The sequence below is a fragment of the Rattus norvegicus genome, chromosome 9 (genome assembly GCF_021556685.1).
Source record: "Rattus norvegicus strain SHRSP/BbbUtx chromosome 9, alternate assembly SHRSP_T2T, whole genome shotgun sequence".
Classification (NCBI taxonomy): Eukaryota; Metazoa; Chordata; class Mammalia; order Rodentia; family Muridae; genus Rattus; species Rattus norvegicus.
This window is the reverse complement of record NC_141542.1, coordinates 108,823,495-108,848,185: the sequence shown is the minus strand read 5'-3', so window position 1 is coordinate 108,848,185 and position 24,691 is coordinate 108,823,495. Positions and strand designations below refer to the sequence as shown.

Sequence of the window (24,691 nt, the reverse complement as noted above, 5' to 3'; positions counted from 1 at the left end):
CAGCGCACACGTCTCAAATCAGATTGGCAACGCCACAGATTAAAAACGAAGGAGAAATAAATACGTGGGTTGGTTAAATATAAGAACATAAAATTGAATGTGCCGGCTGTGTTTTGTCCACTTGACAGAAACCTAGACATATCTGAGGAGGGGAGATCTTAACTGAGAAAATGCCTTTGTACGATTGGCCCTATGCCGATGATTGACACGGGAGGGCCCCGTGCGTCGGCGACACCCCTGGATTGGTGGTCCTACATAGTATATGAAAGCTGACTGGGCAGGCCATTCAGGAGCACTTCCCCATGGCTTCTGCATCTGCTCCTGCTTCTAGCTTCCTTCCCTGACTTCCAGGATGATGGACTATAAGCTGTAATGCTTCTCCAAGTTGCTTTGGATCATGGTGTTTTATCACAGCAATAGACACCCTACATAAGACAAGAACTGCATGTTACCTGCCAAGGAGATGAAGAAGCAGGTGCCCCCCTGCTCAGGGAGACCCCCTCATCCCTGGTTAGTCCAGCACTTTCTTGGACTTGAAGGTCTTGAGTTCTGGACGCTGTACTGGGAGGCAGAGGTGACCGCTCTCCCTGCTTCAGGCCCCATGATATTAAAAAGACAGAAGCATTTGAGCCACTGCCTCTGTTCATGTCCTGCTGCTATGGTGAGGCTGGGCCTTGTACGGAAATGGGGGTTGTATAGCTCATGGGGCTGGACGCAGCGCCTCTGCTGGGCACTGGGAAGGTGTCTGGCTGTATCCCAACATGGCAGATGCTGTTGTGATGGATGGATGTGTGAAAGAACAGAGTTATATGGTGTATGGCAGGAAGGAGTCAGACAGCTCAGGAGCCAGATTCGCTGCCTTAAAAAAAAAAAAAACCCAACTCATTCTGGAGAGAAGTGGGGGCCAGAGAGAAGCACACCAGATCTGGGGCCAGTGTCCCATGACCTAAACACTTTCCACTCTTCATCAACATCACTCCCTAGACTTCCAGCTCGTGAACCCTTTGGGGGTACATTCAAACCACACCCAAACCATAGCAACAGCCAACAGCAATAGCCAACAAATATGAAAATTTATAATGGACAAGTTCCCAGAAACTAGAACTTTACCCAAAAGAAACAGTTGGGAAAGTTCTACGCCATTAAAGCAACCAACTCAAGAGTGGGAAACCGTCCCATACTACATCCCACCCGTCTTGGGTGCATTGTCAGTTCTGGGTCTGAGAAGATCGAGGAAGCTCCTCTTCCAGATGCACCCCAGGGGCTCTTCCAGTGAGCCCCTCCTTTTGTGTGTAATTTTAGGGGGTCTTTGAACTCACCAAGACAATGTCTTACCCCTGGGGATCAATCTGAGGGCTCCCAAGCCTGGTTTCCAATTCTAGCTCTCAAGTGGCCTGTTGGGGTGGGTACTCTGGGATACTGTGCAGTGGTGTGTGTGTGTGTGTGTGTGTGTGTGTGTGTGTGTGTGTGTGTGCAAATGAAGCAAGGAGAAGGGAAATCTGGCCCAAGGAAGAGAGATGGTGAGGAACTCTTCCAGGCACAGGGAGCAGATTGATGTCAAAGCCTTTGCTCCTGGTCTTGTGAGAGGCTTTCCCACTCAAGCTTTGCCCTTCTCTGAGTCTCCTAGTTCCCTGTATGTAGCCAGAGGAGCTGGAGGTCCCTAGAACCCCGCCACCAGTCTGATCGGGCTATCTGGGCATCTCATGGCGCCTGCCTGCTGCATGCTCACCTCACGTAATTGCACAGAGATCTCAATCACTGCTGTGCAAATAGCAGGTGTGGCTGGGCAGACAGAAAAGGCTCACCAGGGCTTTTAGATGATAGCTTCCCAGGGACAGTGGGAGTGGATGCAGGCAGAAGCCCCCCAACATCCATGCCCAGAGATGTTTGCACCATTCTGGGGTTCTACCTCAAGAACACGGGCAAGCACACGGCCACTCATTTCCACCCTCAAACCTCCGAGGAGCTAGCCAATCAGGTCCTTATAGGGTGATGTATGCTCATCGTTGGGTGCTGGGCTGGGAGTGTTTTGTGTGCTGACCCTCTTTCTGAACCCATCACCAGCCTTGCTGTCAGAGTTCAGCCTGAGACCCCTTTGGGTAGAAGTGTCAGGGTCTGCTCAGTACCCACCCAGGACACTCTCTTACCTCGCTGCATCAATTAACTTATTTTTTTAATTACATTTATTTACTTGTGTGTGTGGTTGGGGGTGTGTATGTGCCATAGTGTGTGCATAGAGGTCAGAGGGTAAATTTACCATGTGACTCCCAGGGATCAAAATCAGGTCATCAGACTTGATGGCACCCACGGAGCCACCTCCACCCCAACCGACTTTAATCCTCCGTTTGCATCTTGGTCTGTCCTATGTGGGCAGATGTGTATGCCTATGCGCATGAAGACGCTAACAGGTTATTTAGCCACTTGGCACCATCTGTGCGGTCACTCCTCTCAGGGGACCTGATGTATTATTCACCTCGGACCACGTCAACCCCCCTGCAGCATGGCTTTGAGGGTCCAAGAGCTGGATTAATGAACACTCTGAGTCGACAGGTCCGTCTGGGGTACAGTGAGTCCTCAGTGGTCGGGGACTGTCTGCCTGGGGTGGCTGGATGATGACCGTGTAGGGGAAGCAAGATGTGGACTGGCAAGTGGGTGGGTTTACAGGAATAGGGGGTGCTGAGGGGGAGAGGGACACGGGGCTAGTTGTGTCCGAACTGTTTTTACATATAAGTTCTCTGAAGTTAGACGTGGGACTTCTGCAGTTTACAGAGTAGGTACTGGGAATATCTCCAAACGGGAGCCCCTCTTCTAAGCTCAGACTCAATCACTCCCATACCCGGCCCCTAAAACAGTGGAGCCCCAATCCCTGCCACCTCGGCATGCAGGCTGCAAGCCCAGGCCTCCAGAGGGCTGCTGGCTTCCTGAGTTGCTTCGCCTGTCTGGAGAGCCATACTTCCACACTCATATTCACACCGAGCACGTGCACAGAGAGAACGTGCTCCTGGGAGGGACAGCTGAACCCCTGCACGGCAGCGCCCTATCTAAAAGTGCTCTCAAGACCTGCTCTTGAGAGGGGTCATGGAGGGGGCAGCCACTTCACTGACCTGGATCACGGTGTCCAGCCCCAGCTGAGACTGCTCAGTGGTGTCCCCATCTTCAGGATTGCTGGAACTGGAGCTCATCCTAGGCAAGAGCACAGGACCTCGGCTCCTCAGCACGACTCTTCCTTGAGCCACGACCTCCCAGTACCTTCCTCTGTGTGCCCCCCACACCTGTGTGCAGTACCGGAGCCCCTGTGCTGGTTCTGTCCGGTTGAACTCACTTGCTCCCAGCTGCCCCACCTTGACTGTGGAGACCACATGCCAAAAAAGCCCGAGAGTGTTGCTGTGGCAACCAGGACGCTGAGGGCCGAAGGCCAGGGTTTCCCTGGAAATAGGAGTAAGGGCTTGTTGTGAAGACTCAGGAACCCTGTTGCCTGAAGCGGTTTCCCTGGAGACCTGGAGTCAAGCTGACCTGAGGGAGGGACCAGAGTCTTCCCAGAGCCCCTGTTTACTGTGTAGGGAAACTTGTTTGTCTTCTGATCACACCCAGGGGTGCAGACCACAAGCCCATTCAGGGTCACTAACTGACTTGGTTCAGATGTCCAAGAACTTTTTGATCAGTAGTGAGATGTGTGTCACAGACGTCTAAGGATCAGGGAAAGACGAACCTTCCCTTCTAGGGTCTTCCTTTCTAGCAAAGTCTACATCCCCGCCCCTTGGTGCCTGGCAGGTTAACCGCTCTGCAGTGCCCTACCTAGGCCGTACAGGTTGTGTCACTCCCCAGTTATCCTGTTGGTTCTGATCCGGTTCATAAACTTACCGATACGGCCTCTCAACCTACTTCTGAACTCTGCTGACGTCTCCGTGCATTCATTCTGCAAGCCATGCATATGCATACAGATACAGAGATACATACGGTCACTGTGTGCTATGTGAAGTCAACGTTTGCATCAGCAATTGAGAGTGGAACAAGAGAATCTGCCTTTACCTCGGGTCGGGCTCCCAGAGCAGGTGGGATTATATGTAAAATTTGTTATTGAAACTGCTGACCCTTGTATATTCTTTGTTAGTCAGTACATTTTTTCACATAGAAACCACAAGCACTCTCGTCTATTTTTCCGGCATAGCATGCTCATGACAAAGAGGTGTCCTGGGGGGTGTCCCAGAAATAGGAGGGCTGGTTCTCAGGAGGGCCCACCCTGTTTCCCACACAGGCACCCCTTTTGACCCCTACATCCAACCTCTAGGTTGAACTCTACCAGTGGACAACTGTCTCACTGTCCTCCGTTGTCTGAAAGCCCTTGATGTTGGTCACCAATTCACCCCTCCTGGCTATGCACAGGGCTTTAAGACCTCCATCCTTGCACTCTGGATACTGGTTGGTCTGGGCCCTTGTGTGGTCCAGGATTGTAGCTTCTGTAGCTGTTGATGATAAGGAGAATTTCCAGTGCAAGCCCAGAGTATGTTCTGTAAGTTGGTCTCAGGAGGGCCTCGGCGAGTCCTGACCCTTCTCCTAACTAATGGGACTGTTGGACCCAGAACCCCGAGCCTCCTGTCCTGAGGTTTGGGGGGCAAGTCCTGCTGCAGTTGTCAAGGACATGCTCTGGCCCTAGTCTCCACTCTCACAGCATGTGACTGATTTTTGTCCCCGTCTGTGGCTACCTGTCTGGCAGGCTGTTCAATACTTCTGTACTTGAAGGGAGACTCCTTTTCAGAGAGACTCTGGCCGTCATTCCTTCCACCATACCTGAACACTTACCAGAAATGGCCCCAGGTCACAACAAACTCTGGATTCCCAATTCCTTGGAGGATGGGTCATAGCTGTTGTGGTACTGAACTTGAACATCATGGCTGGCCTCAGGCATGGACAGGCAGACACACTGGCGATAGTGGGATATTAGCCTTGGTACAGTGTCTGGGTTGCGGTGATTCAGGACAAGTCCAGTGCCCAGGGTCCCCTTCCTGATAAAGCCTACAGGGCATGCTCTTCCCACACACAGCAAAGGGGCTGCAACCCAGACCAGACCAGCCTTGGCTGCCCTCGAGAGTCACTCTCCATGAGCAATGGCTACTGCCTCTGGACATTTGGGTTCAGCCTGAGAGCAGTCCACCCTGTCTCTAGGGCATAGAGTCACCAAAGGGACAGAGATGACCACAGACAGCAAGTCAGACTCCAGAGCAATTCCAGACAGACAGGCTATCCTGGGGCTGTGAGGCAAGGACAGGACATCATATTCCTTTGTGCCTCCACCCTCTTCATGAGAGTTGTCCCTCGAGTGAACCGTGCTCAGGGGATGCCAGAGCCACTCCGGGGCCAGGCATCTAAGCTACTTCTGAAGCTGAATGACACCATCCTCATTCCTGGCTGCTGAGTGAGACGCAGAGCCAGGGCAGGTGAGCCTGTGGGCACCTGGCCTTCTCACAGAAGGTACATACAGGACTCTCCATGAGGACTTAAATGTCCCTTTCCTACCCTAAGAAGGTTTGGATCAGGGACGGCAAATTATGAAATTCATAAAGCTAGGGATGGATACAGAAGGGAGGCTGTACCTGAGGGGCCCAGATAAGGAGAACCTGAGGGTTCCCAGGGGTAGAGGACAGCATCACCCTCCACCCACTCAATGCTCACACAGACTATTCAAAGGATGTTTGGTGGATGGTCGCAGATAGTGACTGCTCTCTGGGACTCGGGAAACCTGCTCTCTGCCACACATTCTTAAGGAATGGGAAAAAAATACCAAGATTCAACCAGGAGAAGGACTGGGAGGGCAATTCTGCAGGAGAGGGGGTGGGACTGCTGGTCATTCACAGCTTGGCAAGGACCACAGCATAATGAATGAAATGAGGAAGGCCTAACACACCAGATCTGGCAGTGACTTCCTGGACATGGATGTCAACGATAGCAGATAATTTGGATTCCATCAACACTGGATCATTACGCACAGGAGGGCAGCATTAAGAAAGAGAAATAGAGCACACGGGATGTTATGTGAGGAAATACTTTCAAGGCCTCTATCTGATAGTGGAATCAGAAATCTAAAATATATAAGAATTTTCTAGCACTCAGCAACACACAGAATGGTTACGGATGTTTCTGTGCTGGGCATATGTAAGGGCCAGTAAGCCTACAAAAATGTATGCCCTTATTAGGTATTGGGGGAAAACCGTACTGAGATGAACGTCACACCTGTTAGGGTGGCTGCTATTAGGAAAGGAGCAGATGACGGTGTGGATTAACTGGTGGCCTTGCTGCTGGAATGAGAAGTGAGAGGCTGCTGAATACCGGATGGTACTTCCTCCAAACTCAAACACATGCCACGTGACTGGGCAATTCCACGTCTGGGTGTGTCCCCAGAACAGAAAACAGAGATGGAGAGATTTGGCTGCCATGTTTCTAGCAACCCGAGTGTCTGCTGATGGGTTTTTAGATAAGAAGTATTTGGCCTGTCCACACAGTAGACGGTTGTGCTGTATTTAGCAGGAGGGACGTTCTGACACGTTGTGGCAGGGATGGACCTGGAGGACATCAGGTTGAGTGAAGTAAGCCAGCCAAGACAAGACAGGACTGAGCAATTCCATCTACATGAAGCTTCCGGAGAAGTTCAGATCTCAAGACAGAAGCACCGATTCTCTTCATTCGGTGCTGAGGCTAGGGAGGAGCTGGGAACTAGTGTCTCATGGACACACAGTTTCTGTTTGAGAAAAGGAGAGTCTGGCAGGGCATGTTGTGGCATAGGGAACACTCAGGAGACAGAGACAGGTGGAGCTCTGTGAGCCCAAGGCTGGCCTAGTCTACATAGTGAGTTCCAGGTTAGCCAGGGCTACATAGCGAGACCCTGTCTCAAAAATAAAAAAGAAAGAAAGAAAAAGAGAGTTCTGAAGTGGGTGGTAGTGACAGCTACACGATGTGAACATATTAATGCCCTGAATCACGTACTTTAATAAAATGATAAACGCTGTGCATATTTATTCTATAAAACCCCATATGCAACCCAAAAACCTTTCTTGTAAAGATGAATATAAGGACAGAGCTAGCAGAGACTGCACCCACAGACTCTGAATCCAAACTGGCTCCTTCTAGTCTGTCCTGGGCTGAGCAAATGGCCCCCTCTGCCCCCAGACAGGCAGATTGGCCTTGTGTGCCCTGTGTGTTGGGGTGGTACACAGTGTGCTTCCTCAGCCTGACAGACTACCCCCGCAAATGCCCTTTCACCCTCAGTCTGGTGTCCTTCCCCTTTTCTAGGACGTCACCTATCTCGTGTCCCCTGCTCCCCTGAACCCATAGCCCAGCCCCCGCACCTGCACCAGGGCTGTTGGAACCCCGTTGTGGCTGAGCAGTAGGCCAGGGCTCACAGTGTCTCCATTGGGCAGTGGTGGGGTGATAGTAAGGCCAGCCTGCAGGTGGATGATGGTGGTATCCCTGTCCTGGGTTAGCAAAGTGTGTGTCCCACAGCCCCAGTAAATCACCAGACACACCGGGACTTCACATATTATACGTTTCCTATGTGCGAAGTCAGAGGTGCCTCCGGCCCAGATCATCCTGATAGAGGCCTGAGGGGGGCTGGTGGAGAAGGTAAAGACTGAGGAGGGCTGTACAGCCAACCCTGAACTACACAGGCAGCAAGAAAGAGCAAGGAAGAACGAAATGGAGGACAGACGGGAAGATGGTCTCCTTGTGTGGTCTTGGCCCTTCCTCTCTATGGATGGATGCTGGGCAGGTAGATGGAATAGATGGGGACTTAGCCTCTGTTTCTTGCAAAACCTTCCCACCTGGGGTCCACGCTCTGACACTGCCTCTCTCCAGACCAAGTGAGGACCAGGGGAAGGTGGGATAGCAGAGTTTTTCTATGGCTTGAACCCCCTGTTGTCATGCTCTGAGGCTCTAGCTGTGTGAGAAAGGCAAACGGCTGGAAAGGCGTAGCTCCACTTCCTGCCTGGAGCCCCTCTGAAGTTTGTTGGTGATGCTGAGGTCCCTGGGAGCTATCATCCCGCCTCCCCCTCAGTCTCTGCTCTACCAACCTTGAGCTTGGATCATTCCAGTCCCCGAAAACAGCAGCTCAGCTCCAGTCTGTCAGTTAGCCTGGGGCTGACACTAGCCATGAAGACATCCAGTAGACGGGTCTTCCCTATAGTTCCTTCCTCACAGCCTCGGACAGTGGTCCTCAACCTGTGGGTCATGACCCCTTACGGGGTCAAATGACCCTTCCACAGGGCTTTAATATTAGATATTTACGCTATGATTCCTAACAGCAACAAAGTTACAGTTATGAAGCAGTAACAAAAATAATTTTACAGTTGGAGGTGAACTCTATTAAAGGGTTGCAAGCATTAAGAAGGTTGGGAGCCACTGCTGTAGGATGACAGGACATCTGTCTTCTCTTGAGGTCCAGCTTAGGGGCAGGCACAGCAGATCTCTCTCAACTCTGCTCTTGGCAAGGTGGCCACCCACCAGCATCTCTGCTGTGGGTAGGTTTCCCAGGCCTACCTCCCTGCAGGAGCTCACCCCGTTGGCTCTGTCATTTCCTCCAGATTATTATTACACTCCAGACCATCCCCAGCCCCTTGTCCCCAGCTTCTGTGCCTCCTGAAGAGCATTTGCCTCAGATACTTGCTTATCTCCCATACAATAAGCCTGGAGTTCTCATAAGCACCCTTAGGTGGGCCGTGGGGCTGGCCCATGAGCAAACAAACGACGTCGACTACTGTGAGCATTAGGTCACTAGGTTGTAGAGTCTCCCCTCTCTCTTGTTTTGAGCCTTCTCAGTGGCCACGCACACACTCTACTTCTGAGTAGCTCATGCAGCGGGGGCAGACTGAGCAAATAAGATACAGGCCTCACCATTCTGTATAAACATGTGATGCTTATGACCCTTCCTGAAAGTTCCATGTGCGTCTCAGAGCAATCCTGACTTAGCTGGGTGCTTGCCGTGTGCACCACCAGTTGCCTACACTGGAGTAGACTATAAGGCTGTGTGGCAGGCAATGGGTACAGGCCATGAGAGAGGACTAGGGTTTGTTCAGCACAGAGAGCCCTGCTGTTCTATCAGGGATCCTGAACCACCCATCTCGTCATGGCCTCTTGCTTCTCCAGAGGAGGGGCTTGCTTGTGTCAGGGCCTCTGGGCAGCCAAGAATCTGATGGGCACTGTCAGAGTATGGAAGCAGGTGGGAGCACATGTCATGTGACTCCCTCATTCTTGGTCAAGAAGTTGAGTCTGTAAAGGACAGTGACTCTCCGTGGGCCACACAGAGTCTCTGAGCACATCTGCCCTGGATCCTCACTTTCTGTGTCCATGTTGAGCTTTAATGGGCAACAGGCACTCTGGGCAGAGGAACCCTGTCAGACCATAGAGTTCCAGAGAGAAACACCACTGCTTACAAAAGAGGAGGAGGCCTCTCCCAGAGTCTACTACGAGCGTCAGTGGACCTCAGTTGACCTATCTTAGGACACCAGCTGGTGCCTACCTTCCTGTGTGCTTCCTTTTGGTCACTGTTGCAAAACCTGGAGTTTGGCACAAAACTACCTAGAAGAGGGTTGAAGTGGTGGTTTGGGAAGTCCATGTGCCTGGGTCCTAGTGTGGTGGCATGTGACTCCAGGTCACAGGAGGGGAGAGGCAACCAGATGAGGAGGCATGTAGGCAGCACTTTGCTCAGGGGTACCTGGGTACCCTGAGTGACTTTAGAAGACTTCTGTGAGGTCGTGTGGAGAGAAAAGCTAGAAGAGCCCTGGCTTTTCCAGCTCCTTGTGGTAGGCTGGCAACTGGCCACTTGCTGTGCCAGAGCCTGTACGTGGCTCTTACAAGGAACACATGAGGATTGGAAACTTTATTTGGTGACACTGGACACCACCTCAGTTTTCCTCATAAGAAACAGTCAGAAGGTAGAGGAACATGGGGTAGGATCTCCAGCAGACTGGGGCAGAGGCAGTTGTAGCCATTAGATTCAGAAAAAGGCCCACCATGCTCCCTGAGGGAGCTCAGCCACTGGTACTTTGACCTAAGACTTCCAGTCTCTCTGTCCTGGATCCAGGTCTGCTATAGAGAGCCGGTAGCCCAGGGAACTCACAGTGCCTCTGCACAACATCCGTGCAGTCTATAGAGAGCCATCGGCTGTGTGTGATAGGGAGTGTGGAGCCTACACCGCTCACTTCTGAAATCCATTTCATGCACTCTGTTCAGACTGGAATGTCCCCTCCCTGCTAGTCTTTCTCAGAGCACTTGGGAATTCCAGAGGTGTGGAACCAGTGTACTTGTCCCTGTGCTGCACTGAGGGGTGAATCAATACATTTGTGGTCTAGTCACTAAGACCTTGTGAAAACCATGGGCTCTGAGAGCTATGCTGACTACTCTGGCTTCATTGTCCCCTCCATTTCACCTGTTCTACATATCAACACTCTAGGGTTTGCAGAGTGGCAGGCTTGGGTCCTTCCTGTGGGTCCCAAACACCGTCTCCACCTCCATCCTCCTCTCTCCACTGCACCCCTGTGGTATGTGTCCAAGCCGAACCTGGGGCGAGCTCTTCAATGTTCACATCTGTTCTGTCTATTCTGAAGGCTGACATCAAGCCCGGATGTGTAATATACAGAGGGGGAGAGGAGAAGGAGGAAGAGGAGGAGGAGGGAGAGGAGGAGGATAAAAAGGAGAGAGAGGAGAAAGAAGAGGAGGAGGAGGAAGAGAAAAAAGAGAAGGAGAAAGTGGTAGAGGAGGAGGAAGAAGAAGAGGAGGAGGAGGAAGATGGTGATGATGAGGAGGAGGACTCTGTCCCAGTCATGGGGAGTTCACTGTGGCTCCTCACTGGAGGCCCAAGTAAGGAAGGACAGAGAGCATTCTGACCTGTTGGGCATTCCAGGTCACAGAAGGGGAAGGGAAGCATAGAGGGCAAGAAGCTTAGGTAACACCTTGCTCAGGGGCAGCTTGGTCTCCTAGGTGACTTTAAGAGGCTTCTGTGAGGCTATATAGAAAAGCTGGAGAAGCCCAGGTTCTGAGCAAGGAAGGAACTGCCTGGCCTGGCTGCTGAGGCTGCCACAGAGCTGGATTACCTAGTGCTGTGGGACCCAGCTCCCACAGATCACGGCTTTGGGGACACTGTGGGTAGGGCATAGTAAGGGCAGTGTGAAGGCAGAAGAAGCCAGGACTCTGGAACCTGAACAGCCTTAGTTAGCCACATTCTGGGCAGCCCCATAGACAGAGCCAGATAGACAGAGCCAGACCAGGTTGCAGGGAAGCCTGTCTCTGCCCAGGGAGGCTAGCAGAAGCCTGCTCACAGGTTGCAACCCCTCAGAGGCTCTGAGCAGCCACTCTAAGCAGGGTGGTTTTCCTACCCTGCCATCTGGTAACTGACTTATTGCTGCTGCCTGGGGTCTGAGGCCATTCACAGTGTGGCTGCATTGATGGTGTCTCTATGGTGCTTGTTGGACGGTCAACCCGTAGGCTGTTTGCAGACCAGAACTGCCTCTGCACTGGGCCTCCTCTAGGGACCAAGGGTCGATAGGGGCGGCTCCCTCCTGCCAGTCTGGACTTGCACAACTCTGAGCAGGGAGGAGGCACTGGGCAGGGCACCTGCAGGTGTGGAGGGGTTTGTATGGTGAGATTTTCCAGCCATGAGGCAGAACCAGAGACTGCTTCTCCTAGGAGGCCCCAGCTCCTGGCCAGGTGAGTGCTAGATCTTCTTAGAGGGAGGCTGGAAGGGTGGGACAGGCAGCCTGAGGGGCCCGAACTGGCCAATTAGATGGATGGCAGATGGAGGACGGTTGATTTACACTGGTATCTGTGGAATGCTAAGGAGACACTGCCCAGGTCTGGCCTGAGGCTTGTTCTCCAAGCTTCCTGAGTGAAGCCTGGACCCACACAGGGTCTGGCAGCCATTACCTTCTGGGCCATGGGAAGGGAGGCAGGGCAAGGAAGACCCGTTTCGCAGAGACACTGCGACTAGCTTTTGGGTTGGGGAGGAGTGTGAAGGTAGGTACACACCCCTCGTTCAGGTTAGGCCATTGTGTTTGGGGCCCAAGATTCAGGAAGGAGCAGAGCGGGAGGAGAGTGGTAAGCAACTGGACCTCCGCCTCCAGGACAGCCAGCCCCCTGTGACACTCTTAATTGTTAGGTACTGACTCACCCCACTTCAAAGGCCTTGGCCTTGGTTCAGCTATTTAACCTGCTGCGGGAAGCCTGTCACTCTGGAACTCTGCCCAAGGAGAGCTGAGCCCTACCTGCAGACCTGCTCCTCACCTGGGCAGGTACCTCTTCCTCCTCGCCAGTCTACACAAGCTCAAGAGCGGTCCCCAAGGGCTACCAGGGCCCTGCTGCCTGCGGCTTGGCTCAGGGATGCCCGGCTCCGAGATGCCTGCTCCCTGTGTCTTTGCTCCTGACATGGCCGAGCAGGTGCCCCTGTGGCATCACTACCTGTTGGCCATCCAGTCAAGGGAGTCACCCCGTGTCCAGGACTACCAGAGAGCAGAGAATATCCTGCTTACTGTGCTGGAACGTGCCCATGCCTTGGACTCCCGCTTCATTGTTGACTATTCTCGAGACCTAGAGGCCTTCCAGTTTGCTTTGCGTTCCTCAGAGGACCCACTGGATGTGGAGGTGCTCCTGGGGGTGGACTCTGAGGCTCTCCTGATTGAGGAGTCAGAAGCCAGTGAGCCAGGGGATGGCCCTGCCATCTGCCGACTGGGTGTCCTCAAGGAGGCATCTGGCCTGGAGCCATGGATGACTGATGACATCTTCAGTGTCTCCTCAGAGGACAGAGACAAGTGCAGTGGCCACATCATACCCGGTAAAGTCCTGTGTGTCCTCAAAGATCTTCTGGTGGCTGCCATTGTACACTGCAAGCACCACAGGCTCATTCCGCCAGGTAACTGTGTGGGGAGCGGGGAGGTACTCTGCACAAGTATGCAACTGTATCTGTACCTATGTGTGACCACTGTGTTTGAGTACTGAGTGTATGGACTGACCCGTGTGGGCTGCATACAGGTCCCTGGGTGTGTGTCTTCCCTGTGCACATGAATGAAGTGCGAGTTGTCATTGGGGTGTTGTGGGGGTCTGCAAACTAGGAGACTTAACTCTGGTCTTTGCACCCCTAGCACCTTGGAGAAAGCAGATCATGAGTCTCATGTGACCTATTTCCGCACGGTTGTTTGGGGAAGGCGTTTTAACGAGTGTCACTTTATAAATGTCTTAAAGTTTAAGACAAGCCAGCTGTTTTGTTGGCCAGCTTGCTTGATGAGGTCTCCGACAGGGTTCCAGGAAATCAGCCTGTTACCTGTTGCACCCTGCTTTGATGCTTGCAACTGTCCCCTCTTCGGCCTTAGTCACAATCTATCAGGTTGTGTGTGAATTTGGCCATGTGTCTGTTTCAGGATGCAAACACATGTTAGTGTGCATACATGCGAGTATGTGGGGATGTGAATGGATGTTGAGTGTGCACCTGTGTACACGCCTGTGAGTGCTTGCTTCTATATAGAGAGGCATGGGTGCGTGCCTGTTTCAGTTTATGGCTGAGTCACTAACTTGGTACACTGAGCCCAAAATGGCTCTAGGCTGGCTATTTTCAAATGTGCCAGAGACCCAGTTTCAGCCTCTTGCTGGTCATCTTGCTCATGTTATCTGGGGTGTCAGGTGGGAAAGGTCCCCAGCATGGTGAGAAGCAACTAGTTTCTTTGCAAAAGATGCCTGGACATGGGGACCCTAAGTGATGATGCTCATCCTCTTGGGGTCAGCATTAGGAAGACATCAGGTTCCTAGGGGCTGGAGGCCACGACAGAATGTCCTGCTTTTGGGCTGGAGGAGACAGACCTGTGATGGTGGCCGATGCCACTTTCTCGTGTGTCTATCTTCCCAAGTTACCTTCCTGGTATTTGCACTGTGTCATCAGTGAGCAGGGTAGTAGCCTCCTCCAGAGGGTAGGAAGATGCCTGGGATCCCTACGGTGTGGAGTCCTGGTCTGGCTGCATGGCCTGGGGCCTGGGAGCCTGTAATAGTGGACTTGTATCTCATGCTTCCTAGGGCTCTGGAAAAGGGTGTCTAGCAGAACCCACAGCTGGGTACCTATGTTGCAGTCTAGGCTGCTGCAGTCAGAAGACCCTCGGGCTCGTAGACTTCCAACACCTGGAGGGCAGCTTCTCGGGGAAGTCCCCCCCAGACTTGCTGGGCCAGGTGTCCTACAGCGGAAGACTGACCTTTGGGTGGCCAGAGACTGTCTATTAAATGTCTAGTGTCTTGCAGTTCCTCAGGCATCTCACCTGGTCATCTTTTGAACCCTCTAATTCAGCACGTAGCTTAGAATGACCATTACTGTCTTCTGGCTTGACCTAATATAGCCATTGCCAGCTGGCTCTGTCTCCTGCAGGCCCCCTACTTTGCTAAGGCACAGACCCACCTTTTAGGTCAACTAGGAGACTTCTAAGTTATGGGCCATCAAGGACCATTCAAATCTCTAGCGCCCACCCTACTTGCATGGCCAGGTTGCCTCCTGGCTGAGAAAGGAGATTCCTCAGCCTAGGCCCATTCCTGTTCCTATGGCTATGGGCCCATGGGAAATTCCAGGCATCGCTTCCAACACATCCCTTAAAAGGGAAGCTATTGCTGGTGACAGAGTTCAGCTATCCACTCCCTGGAACCGGTGAGACCAGCCAGGGCTGGCTTAGAGGTGGCCTAGTGAGAACAGGTGTGGCTGGCTGTTTTCCAGGCTGCCATTTTACGGATTAAAAAATGTGTGACTAGAGGAACACACAGGCATTTAAGTGCTCCCCTGGGAGGGTCCCTCTCCCTCCCCCTATAGGGAAGCTGAGGCTCATTGGAATGGAGAATACTAGAGGTTCCCTAAGAGCCATCCTGCAGATGGTGGGTGCTGGCGGGATACATAGGAGGCCAGGCTGTTTTCTGCAATGGAGACCCTGCTACAAGGCTTGTGTTGGGGACTCTGTTGAGCACACCCATCTCCCCAAGGGTTGGCTTTTCTGGCCTATGGTCCAGGCTCTTCAGTAGACATAGGAAGATAAAGCACTGGGAGAGGAAGGAGATGGTTCCACCCTGAGCCTGTGTGATGGTGTGGGTGTCTCTGTTATCCCTCACTGTCTCTGCTACTGGTTTGTCTCAAAAGGAAGAGAACCTGGCCATGCCACTCTTGAAATGTTCCCTCTTTTACAGCCTGGAAATGGGGCCAACTAAGCCAGTATCTCCTTCCAGGACACCTGGGCCTTTCCCAACCTGGGCAGTTCTCTCCTGTGAACCTTATCCTAAGACTTCCTAGGGTTTGCTGCCTAATCTCCCTGTATGGTATGAGGACCAGCATGCACTCATACATGTGTAGGGTGGCTCTAGACATGAGCTGTTAGGGAGGCTCTTAGTGTAGGGGGTGAGGTGAGCACAAGCTGTGATCAGAAGTCCAGCCTGGGATCAATCCTCCTGCCTCTGTTTCTCCTCGGGTGAGCTGGGCTGTTTCGACTTTGTCCTTCCTGGCCACAACTGGCTGGAGGAGGGATGTGAGTCTGCAGACACTGTAGGTGGCACTATGGCTGAAGCCTATCCTCTGGAGCAATCAGTGTCTAGGGGTTCAAAGTTCCCAGAATGCACTGCTGTGCCCAAGAGCACCCCACTGGCTTTCATTAAAGACTGTAAAGATTCAGAGTGAAGCAATGGGAGGCCTCTATCACAGCCTTACAGCAAACAACTTCAGGCTCTGAGCTGCCCAGGGTGGTAGGGGTTGGGGTGAGCTCGAGGGAGTGCCACCAACCCAACTCTTCAAACACCTGCTTTAAGTGTGCTGGGACCAGATCAGCACCATCCAGGCCCAGTGCTTTTTCTCGGGACCAGGGCTCTCTCCTGGCTCCATCCAGGATGGGTGGAGCTGTTTTTGGTGGAACCTGGAGCACAAACAAGGAGCAGATCCTACAGGTCTAGGAGGTGTGGGCAGCAGGCTCAGGCAACAAGACTGAGGGAGGGGCCTAGCAGAGAGAAGGCTCAGGAGGGAAGTTGTTGTTATGAAGGATGCTGCTACACAGCTTGGCTGGTGGGTTACGTAATACCTCAGTGTGGATGGGTAGGCAGAAGGGAAGCAGATTCAGGGAAGGGCATTTAAGACAGCAGGTAGGGTATCCCGGACCAACGCAGGGTTAGGCTCAGCAGAGGGGGCCTAGATTAATGGTGGCTTGTTGCAGGTTCACTGAATGCTGCTAGCTTGAAGGGAGGGCAGATGCGCCTGTCCCTGCAGGTGTCCAGCGGCTGGAGGAAGATCCGCTTCAACGTTGTACCTGTGGTGAAGAAGAAGCACAGGGTGCCTGCCTTGGAGGGGGCCCTGCTGAAGCTTGGATTTCCTGAGGGCATCTTGAGAAGAATTGCCAGCCACGGGGTGGACCTGGTACCAGCTAACGCCCAGCATTGGAGGTAGATGCCACTCTGGACCTTTGGGCCCTGAGAGAAGGAGAACCATCTTAAGGCTTGCTGAACCTCATGCGGGAGGATCTGAGGGATTCTTCTGCTTCTGTCCTGTGGACGTCTGTGTCATGCCAAGGTTGCTAGACTCTGGGGGGAATTCTAATGTTCAACAACTCACAGAGAGCTGAAGGGAAGGCATGGCTGGGTCATCTTCTGCACAGGAGGTGGCCAGGAGCTGTGATGAGATATGTAATGTGTTAGGTGGTGTGGGAGGGGGCCTTTCACCAACAGCCAGATAAACACCAGCAGAGAGGTTGTCTAAGGTCCCCACACCGTGAGGATGCTCATACTAACAAGAGTAGCTCTGGGGCTTGCTAATACCCTTCACTTGGGGTGGCCTTGCCAGCCTACAGAGCCCCTCTGAGAATGTTCCCCCATCTGAGATGGACCCCAGAAGCCTGTGAGTTCAATGAGGGCTACTTGCTACCAGATCAGAGTCTGACAGGATGTGGGAGACAGAAGTTGAGTCCATTCGAGACTGAACCAGGACTCAGGACCTGGGGCCCATTAAGTCTGATACCATTGACTGGCACCCACTTACAAGGTCACAGTGATTCTGCCAGGGGACTTACAAGACACACACCCAAGGTGTTGCCATCTTAGAAGCAACTATTCCTCATAAGTGACCTGTATGAAGTTGGTGTGCCATTCTGAAACTTGAGCAGAGCTCTGTGGGCCCCCTACCCCTCATCCTAGCTGACCCATTCAAGCAGATCAGAGCCCGTGCCAAATGTGCTGAGTGAACACGGGCTCACCAAGGCAGGAGAAAGGCAGGGCAGGGTAGAGCCGTCTTACATAAAGAACAGAACATGACGTTCCTGTTTCCTCACCTCTGCGGAAACTTTAGGACCAAGACCTAGGGAGGGGAGGTCCTACCCTATGATGGCCCATCAAGTACAGAAGTGAGCGTCTGTGGTGTACGAGAATCGTACACACATTATCCACCCACTGGCTCCCACGGGGGCAAGCTTCTGTTTCCCTGATGAACCTTAGAGTAGAGCCCACAACTCCCTGCCAGGCTGGGGCCCCACTGATCTCCCCTGTGTAAACAAAGGGTGAGCTGGCTGAGGTCTTCCCTAATCTCTGCAGTCTTTGATGAGGAGTCTGATACCTGGATGTGCAAGCTAACGAACTGAACCAACTGCTGACAGACAGAGGGCATTGAAGCCACAGAGTGGCCACAGTAAGGGTGTGACCCTCACATGGGGCTCAAGAGGCTCTCTGTAGGACAGAGGAGTGGCGGCAGTCAGGCCTTTTCTTTCTGGTGGTACACAGGGTGCTGGGCACTGTGAACCCCAGACCTGACAGGTGGGTCTGGCTTTCAGGATCTCCACTGGCTACCTGCTCAGTCGGCTGCTTGATGCACTAGGCTCCCTCCCTGGCCACCGCCTGGACAGCCTCTCCATTCTCGACCGCGTAAACCTAGAGAGCTGGCGAGGTGGCAGCCAGAACCATGGCCTAACTTTTGACCACCTGAAGGTATGCATGGTAGCTCACCACCTTGCTCTGTTGCTCACATTTGTGATTTCACAAGAGCGGACAGTAACCCCCAGGTGCGTTCCTCACGCTGGCTCCCATGATAAACAGTCACAGGTATTGGGAGGATTCCAGGGTTCACCCGGGGAGTAGCTCATGAGGGAGGTCTCGTAGGTATGACTGTAGAGTAGCAGTACTGAGGTGTATCAGACTGCCTGGGCCCATTCCTAGACAGGCTATGTGGGAGGTCCTGCAAACCTGAAACATGATTGGGCCACACAAAGCTGGACCTCTTCCCTGAGTCCTTTCCCTTTCTGTGAACAGTCCTGGCCAGATTCCACTATGGACTGGAGCTGACTGGGTACCCATGAGACCACTGGCTCCCTTTCTATGCTATCTGGGGCAGAATACTCAGCCACATCTATATTCTGCTATGGCTTTGTCCTGTGTTGAGAACAAGAAAGAGACAAGGGTAGGGTCCCCTGATTATTCCGAGTCCCCGGGACAGTGAGGGGAAAGCAGCTAGGGCTGTGAAGTCTCGGGGTCCCTGTAAGAGCATGTGTTTGTGATTGACAGGACCCTCTGCTTGGTCCAGGTGTTAAGAGACAGGTGAATTGATTTGTCATCAGACACAGGCTCTAGGGAGACTCTCCTGTGTGGATGTAAGCCATTCACTGCTTCCTCAGACCTCTGCCTGAGGTGGGGATCCAGTTTCCAGTGGTCACTGGTGCCTGATGCACAGAGAACCCTGGTGTCCAAATGAACTGAGAGGTGCTGGAGGAAAAAAAGGGTTTGAGGGGACAGAAATGCAGTTTGCAGTTGGGTGATGGGGTGTGGGGAGGTATCTAGTAAGGGGCTTGGAGCAGAAGGGAGGAGGGAGGCCTAATGCCCTGGTGTGGGCCCTTTGGTCTGCAGAGAATGAACTCAGTGGAGGGACATGAAGAAACCCCTAGGATGGAGGAACCCTCAGATAGCGCTGAGGGAGTTCTGAAGTTCTGAGGTTTAGCACAAGGTGGGAAGAGAAGCCCAGAGGAGAGAGAAGGTAATGGGAGCTGCTAGGATGGGCAGGGCACTCAGGGATGTTGAGGAGGGGGCTGTTGGAAGTAAGCCAGTGCAGGGTTGGTAGACAGGTAGGTGGTGGAGAACTGGTCCAGCCACACATTGACAGGTCTGACCTTGTGTCTTGCAGACAGTGCTGCTGTGGGCCTCGACGCTGTTCCCAGCACCAGAGGACTGGGCAGACCTGCAGGGCTCAGTGTACCGCCAGCTGGTAGTGCTACTCTGCTGCCTGGCTACCAGGAACCTGCCCCACTTCCTGTACCCAGAGTGCAACTTGCTGCAGGACAGTGGCCTGGACCTTGGCATCATCTACCAACAAGTGGAACACTTCGCCAGTCAGCCCGAAGAGTCCTTGCGAATCCATGTCACCCACCTGGGCCACAGCCGTCCACCACGCATTGACAATGGTGTCAAGGCCCTCCTGCAGCTCCCTGCCAGTGACCCTACCTACTGGACCACAGCCTACTTTGATTTTCTGCTAGATAAGGTGGGTGCAGCTGTTGCAGGAGAGAGTGGATAGAGCCCTGGTCCTGTACCCTGAGCACTCCCTCCCAGGTCAGGAATTCAAGGATGGCCTGGCCTCTGGATGACTAGAGTCAGATAGGACATGAAGTGCTACCTCAAGAGAGACCCACATAGGTGTTACACTGCTCTCTGGAACCAAGGCAGAGTCCCTGAGACTGCCCCTGTGGTCCACAGAATTACCCTACACCACACTGTGCAAATGCCCAGGATCCTCCTCCACCTTGGGGCTATGGCTTTCCCTGGACCACCTGGGTTCTATTTCCTGTGTATTTCTGGTCTTGGCATGCTAATGGCCATGTCCTTTGGGACCTGATGTTCTCTGGCCTGATGTTCAGAGGTGCCTACCACACCCACAAGACCCATTGCTTCCCTGCAAAAGCAGGAACCCACCCCCATCCCAGGCCCAAATACTGCCTCCAAGGCACGTTTGAGTCTGACATTTTTTGGTCAATTCTCTCTTCTAGCAGCAGTGACCTGGGGCGGACATTGTGTTACTGGGAGTCTCCATTTTATTTTGGGAAGACCCGCCTGCTGGGAAGTTAATAACCTACCCACCGCCATTCAAGAATTGTCACCCCATTTTGGGGCCAGATTGATGGGCCTATGTGAAGCTCTCAGCAGATCTGGGAGGCAGGATGGGGGAAGACTGGGGATGCACCTCAGTGGGATCTCCTTGGGAGTCATGCCTGTGTCAAGGATACATTGTGTGAGGCAGGGCTGGTGGAAGAGGGATGCTGGAGAGGTCTGTCTTCATGAATGCTGGCCCAGGTGGGTACCAACAGGGAGGGTGGTCATAGGGAATGGTTGAGACAGGTTTAGCCTGGCTACCTGTGACCCTCTGTCCCTGCCCACTGCAGTTCCAGGTCTTTAACATCCAGGATAAGGACAGAATCTCAGCCATGCAGAACATCTTCCAGAAGACCAAGACCATGGGGAGTGAGAACAGCTGAGCTGGACTGGGAGACCCAGTCTCTACCAACCTGCAGAGCTCCCCGGAACCTTTGGGAAAAGAATGGGGATCAGGGATACCTCTTTGAGTGACTAGTGGAGGAGCTTAGTCCCCAAAGACTCCTGTTCAAGGGATCGCTGTGAGAGTCTGAGTACCCGGCACTGGGGACATGAGGCAGTTACCACGTTCCAGACTGAGCCTGAGGTGAATGTGTATCTGCTTCCCAGAAACCCGTTGGTCCATCCATGTATACAGAACATGTATAGGCACCAGACAGCGGGTGTTTGCTCTGCCTGTGCTCCACAGGACTCCTTGGGGTTGAAATACCATGTGTTCAGTGTTGAACTCATTAATGATCCAGTGTACCGTGTGGAGAGGGTCCTCTACTTTCTGTATCTCTCAGTGCAAATATAGACACCTAAACCTATGAATGGCTCATCTGCAAAGGAATGTTTCGTTTCAAACCTTCTCCACTCTCAGGTAGAGAATGTTCCCCCAGACAGGCACTCCTGCTCTCCAGAAGAAGGAACTCCATAGCTCCCCTTGCCCCATATCGGTCTCACCTGTTTCTCTGTCACTGGAGGAGCGTTCCCTGTTCCCAGAATCCTGTGAGTCCCTTCACATCTTCTCATTAAAGGCCTTGAGCAGCTTTTCTGGAGCCCAGGGTGCTCTAAATACCCCACCTCAGAGACGGCTCTTCTCCATCGTCTTTGGTGACATTTACTCCTCAGCTTCAGAACTGCAGACTGCATTCCAGGCTCTGGGGAAGGAACCAGGACCCCACATGTGTACGGGCCATGCAGTGTCCTGGTGTCTTTCAAGGACTAACAGCTTTTGTCAGAGTAACTACACAATGAGAGCAAGAGGCAGGGGGCTCTGAAAGTCACAGGACCAGGGCCTGAGCTATCACTGACACAAGGGAAATGGCATGTTGTCTCCATTGTGGGGCGGCTAAATAGACCCAGGCCCCCCTGGCTACCTCCTCAGAGATGAGTGTAAGTCACAATGGCTCCATGTAACAGGAATGAGAGCTGTGACCACAGGAAAGGCCAAGAGGACACTATATTTTGGCATGGTCTTACTATGTAGCAGTGGCTGGTATAGAATTCTATGTTGGCCAGGCTAGCCTCAAACTCATAGAAATATCCTTTGCTGCCTCCAGGGTGCAGGTATTAAAGATATGCACCACCACACCAAGCTGATTTTTTAAAATTATATTTTACATACTTATTTTGCTTGTATCAGTATGTGAGTGTGTGTCTGTCTGTCTGTCTGTCTGTCTGTCTGTGTGTGTGTGTGTGTGTGTGCATGAGAGTGCCATGGCTCATGTGTGGAGGTCAGAGAACAACTTGTAAACTCATAGAAGCTGGTTCTTTCCTTCTACTATGTGGGTCAGTCCTGGGATTGAACTTAGGTCATCAGAGGGGACATTTATCCACTTAGCCATCGCATCAGTACCCTGGGGAATGTTTTGAGACTATTTCTAGCCCACTGTACTTTAAATAGTCTACCAAAATCCAGCACACGAGGGTGCAGGTGCAGAATGCAGTGCTCCTTAAAGCTTACCACACAACCTCAGTAAGAACTAGGTGGGCTGCCATGAGTAACAGGGTCAAAGAAACTTCGCCAAAATGGTAACTTGTCACCAAGATGCTGTGACAGACGTGTAATCTATGGTAGAATAGGATATCAGGGTCTCTGGAACTTTCTCTGTAGGCACCAAAGCAGGAGGCAAATCCTCTTTGTTCCCATTAGAAGAGAGGACAAGCCACAGTGAGTCTACTTGGAAGAGGACAGTGTAAATCCTGGATCCTACCCACACTATCTCTCCAGTCTTGAACAAGAGACAGACTGTGGGAAACACGCTACAAAATGGTTCTGTGCTGATGGTCCCATGCAGATGAGAGGCAGGAGGCTCACCATCGAGTTCTTCAGTACCTTACACAGGTGTTCAACATTTACCATTTCTACATGACATTGTAGTCTAAAGATGAGCCAGACACATCTATAGCTATTCCAGGACACAGGTCACCACAGATTGGATATGCCTACAGATGTATAAAATGCTCCCATTCCATCAGCCAAATGGGGGTGGGGGAAGCATTGTACCATCTCAAGGTCTGCTCTTGGCTCAGAGGCTTAGCACAGGCCGCGACTTTGTCCTGTCTGCCTTGGTGCTTGGTGACCTTTCTGGATCGTGAAGACTATCACCTCACCTAGGAATATCCATCAGCTGAGTGACTGGGATGGCTATCCCTTCTGAGTGGGAGTAGCATACTCCAAGTGTCTACACTACAGCAATCTGTGTCTTAGGATGACCAGAGTCTCAAGGATATGTGGATCCCTGCAAACCCCACCATGGGAGCTGAGGTCCTGAGACAAGGGAGTGCCAAGCACAACAAAAGGAGCCCAAGATACTAAATGACCCCTTTCCCACTGTCACTGGCCCGTGTTCGTGTTGACATGGGTGGGAGCTGTCAGTGGCAAGGCAGCATGGATTTGGGAGGTAATGGAGGCAGACTACCTGGGACCAACCCAGGCAGGGTAAGGGGACAGATAAGTTACAAGAGCAGTGGCTTGGGCCTCCCTGTCATCTCACCTGGTATCTGGGCCTCTCCCTCATCTCATGCTGACCTTGGTGACTTCCCTGGGGACTTAGAGTCCTGGAAAGCAACAGTGAGGATGGCCCATCCAGAAACAGAGCTTCAGGAAATAGAAGAATTCCTTAACTGTGGAGATAAGAAGCCCGTGAGAAACACAGATGCGAGACAAGAGATTACAGGGATGAAGGAGTCTGCAAATGAAGTACAAAGTGAGTCCAGAGTCCATGAGGACCCACAGGGACATGGGGACACTTGTATATATATATATATATATATATATATATATATATATATATATATATATATATATCACTTGTATTTCCCACTCTCAGTACATGACAGAAAAGAAATCAAGTGTGCAGAGGATTGGAAAACCTATCACCTGCTAGCCGGAGTGCTGTCTGGAGAAGCCCACTCTCATCACAGAACAAGGTGTTAGGGCATTTACACGAGCTAAAATCCCTATACAAAATGATTTCTCACCTCAACAGACACAAAAATAAAAAAAAAACAAGTAGATATTTCCAAATATTTGAAAATAATACAACATGAATTAACACAATCTATGGTTCAGACTAAGTCCCAAAAATGTCGAAATTTTTTGTCTTTGGTGATAAGGAAAACACTGCCCATCAAAGTTGACATTGATGCAGTGTGCAGAGGTAAAACTTCAGTGGGAAATACCTAGAAGATGTGTCTTAAAATCAGCTACCTAAGTTTCCGATGTAAGACGCAGAAAACCAAGAGTAACCCACAAAGAAATAGACAAGGATTGCTGATCAATCAAAAGTATAGCGAAAATTTCAAAGGAGGGCCAGTGAGATGGCTCAACAGGTTGGGGTGCCTATTGCCAAATCCGACAACGTGGGTTCAAAGTTGAAAGAGAAAATCAACACCTGCAGGATGTTCTCTGGACTCTACAGATACATTGTGGTATATGTACACACCACACCACCATCACCATCACCATCACCATCATCACCACCACCACCACCATCACTATCATCACCACCACCACCACCATCATCATCACTACCATCACCATCACCATCACCGCCGCTGCCACTCTATACACACACAGAGCAAAATAAATAATAAAAAAAATCACCTTAAAATGAGTAAATCAAAACCAGAAGAGGTCAATATTACCAGAAGAGGATAATATTATAGAAATGAACAGAGAACAGACAACAGAGGGAAAGCAACATAAGCAAACACTGGTGTTTTGAAAAGTCTGATAAAATTAATACCTCCTAGCAAGACTGATCAATGGGAAAAGGTAGACACAAGACCTCTACAGTGAAAATCTGAAACATTGCTTAGAGAAATTTAAAACCATCTAAGTGAATGCTCATAAAATCAAATTTATAATATTTCTATGATTCCTACTGTTCTTAAACTGATAGTTGGAAAATTCCAACCATAAGCCCAGAAAGCTATTCTGTAGAAACGAATAAAACAAGCCACAAATTTATGGAAATTCAAAGGTTTTAGAATAAGAAAATTTCTCTCCCCCCCTACCCCTACCGAGAGGGGGGATTGTTTCACAATCAGATTTATTGGTGGCTGCAAATTTTGAGTTAATGAAGATTGACTTATGACCAGAAAA

At 51.6% G+C, this 24,691-nt stretch overlaps 2 protein-coding genes and 1 long non-coding RNA gene across 7 annotated transcripts in view; 1 reads left to right on the top strand and 2 right to left on the bottom strand.

Moving 5' to 3' along the window:
• Crocc2 (ciliary rootlet coiled-coil, rootletin family member 2) overlaps positions 1 to 3,471 on the bottom strand; it is a 60,828-nt gene extending 57,357 nt beyond the window's left edge. The window contains exon 1 of one of the 2 annotated variants that reach the window (XM_087568190.1): positions 3,105 to 3,471. In XM_087568190.1, the coding sequence (XP_087424316.1) occupies positions 3,105 to 3,182 (78 nt within the window). In that variant the 5' untranslated portion in view covers positions 3,183 to 3,471. The remainder of the gene's footprint in view (positions 1 to 3,104) is intronic. The other variant, XM_087568191.1, reaches the window with a different exon arrangement.
• Positions 3,472 to 10,700: 7,229 nt separating this feature from the next.
• On the top strand, positions 10,701 to 21,670 carry Mab21l4 (mab-21 like 4). Of its 4 annotated transcripts, none has more exons than XM_087567365.1 (6): positions 10,701 to 11,691; positions 12,164 to 12,889; positions 16,194 to 16,419; positions 17,796 to 17,949; positions 19,136 to 19,492; positions 20,388 to 20,906. In XM_087567365.1, exons 2-6 carry the CDS (start codon positions 12,361 to 12,363, stop codon positions 20,478 to 20,480), a joined length of 1,359 nt encoding a protein of 452 aa, XP_087423491.1. In that variant the 5' UTR covers positions 10,701 to 11,691; positions 12,164 to 12,360; the 3' UTR covers positions 20,481 to 20,906.
• LOC120094749 (uncharacterized) lies at positions 16,096 to 21,395 on the bottom strand. The gene is made up of 2 exons (XR_015629256.1): positions 21,043 to 21,395; positions 16,096 to 16,645 (listed from the first exon to the last, which is right to left on the bottom strand). It is a non-coding gene; the product is annotated as an uncharacterized LOC120094749 (long non-coding RNA).
• Positions 21,671 to 24,691: the final 3,021 nt, after the last annotated feature.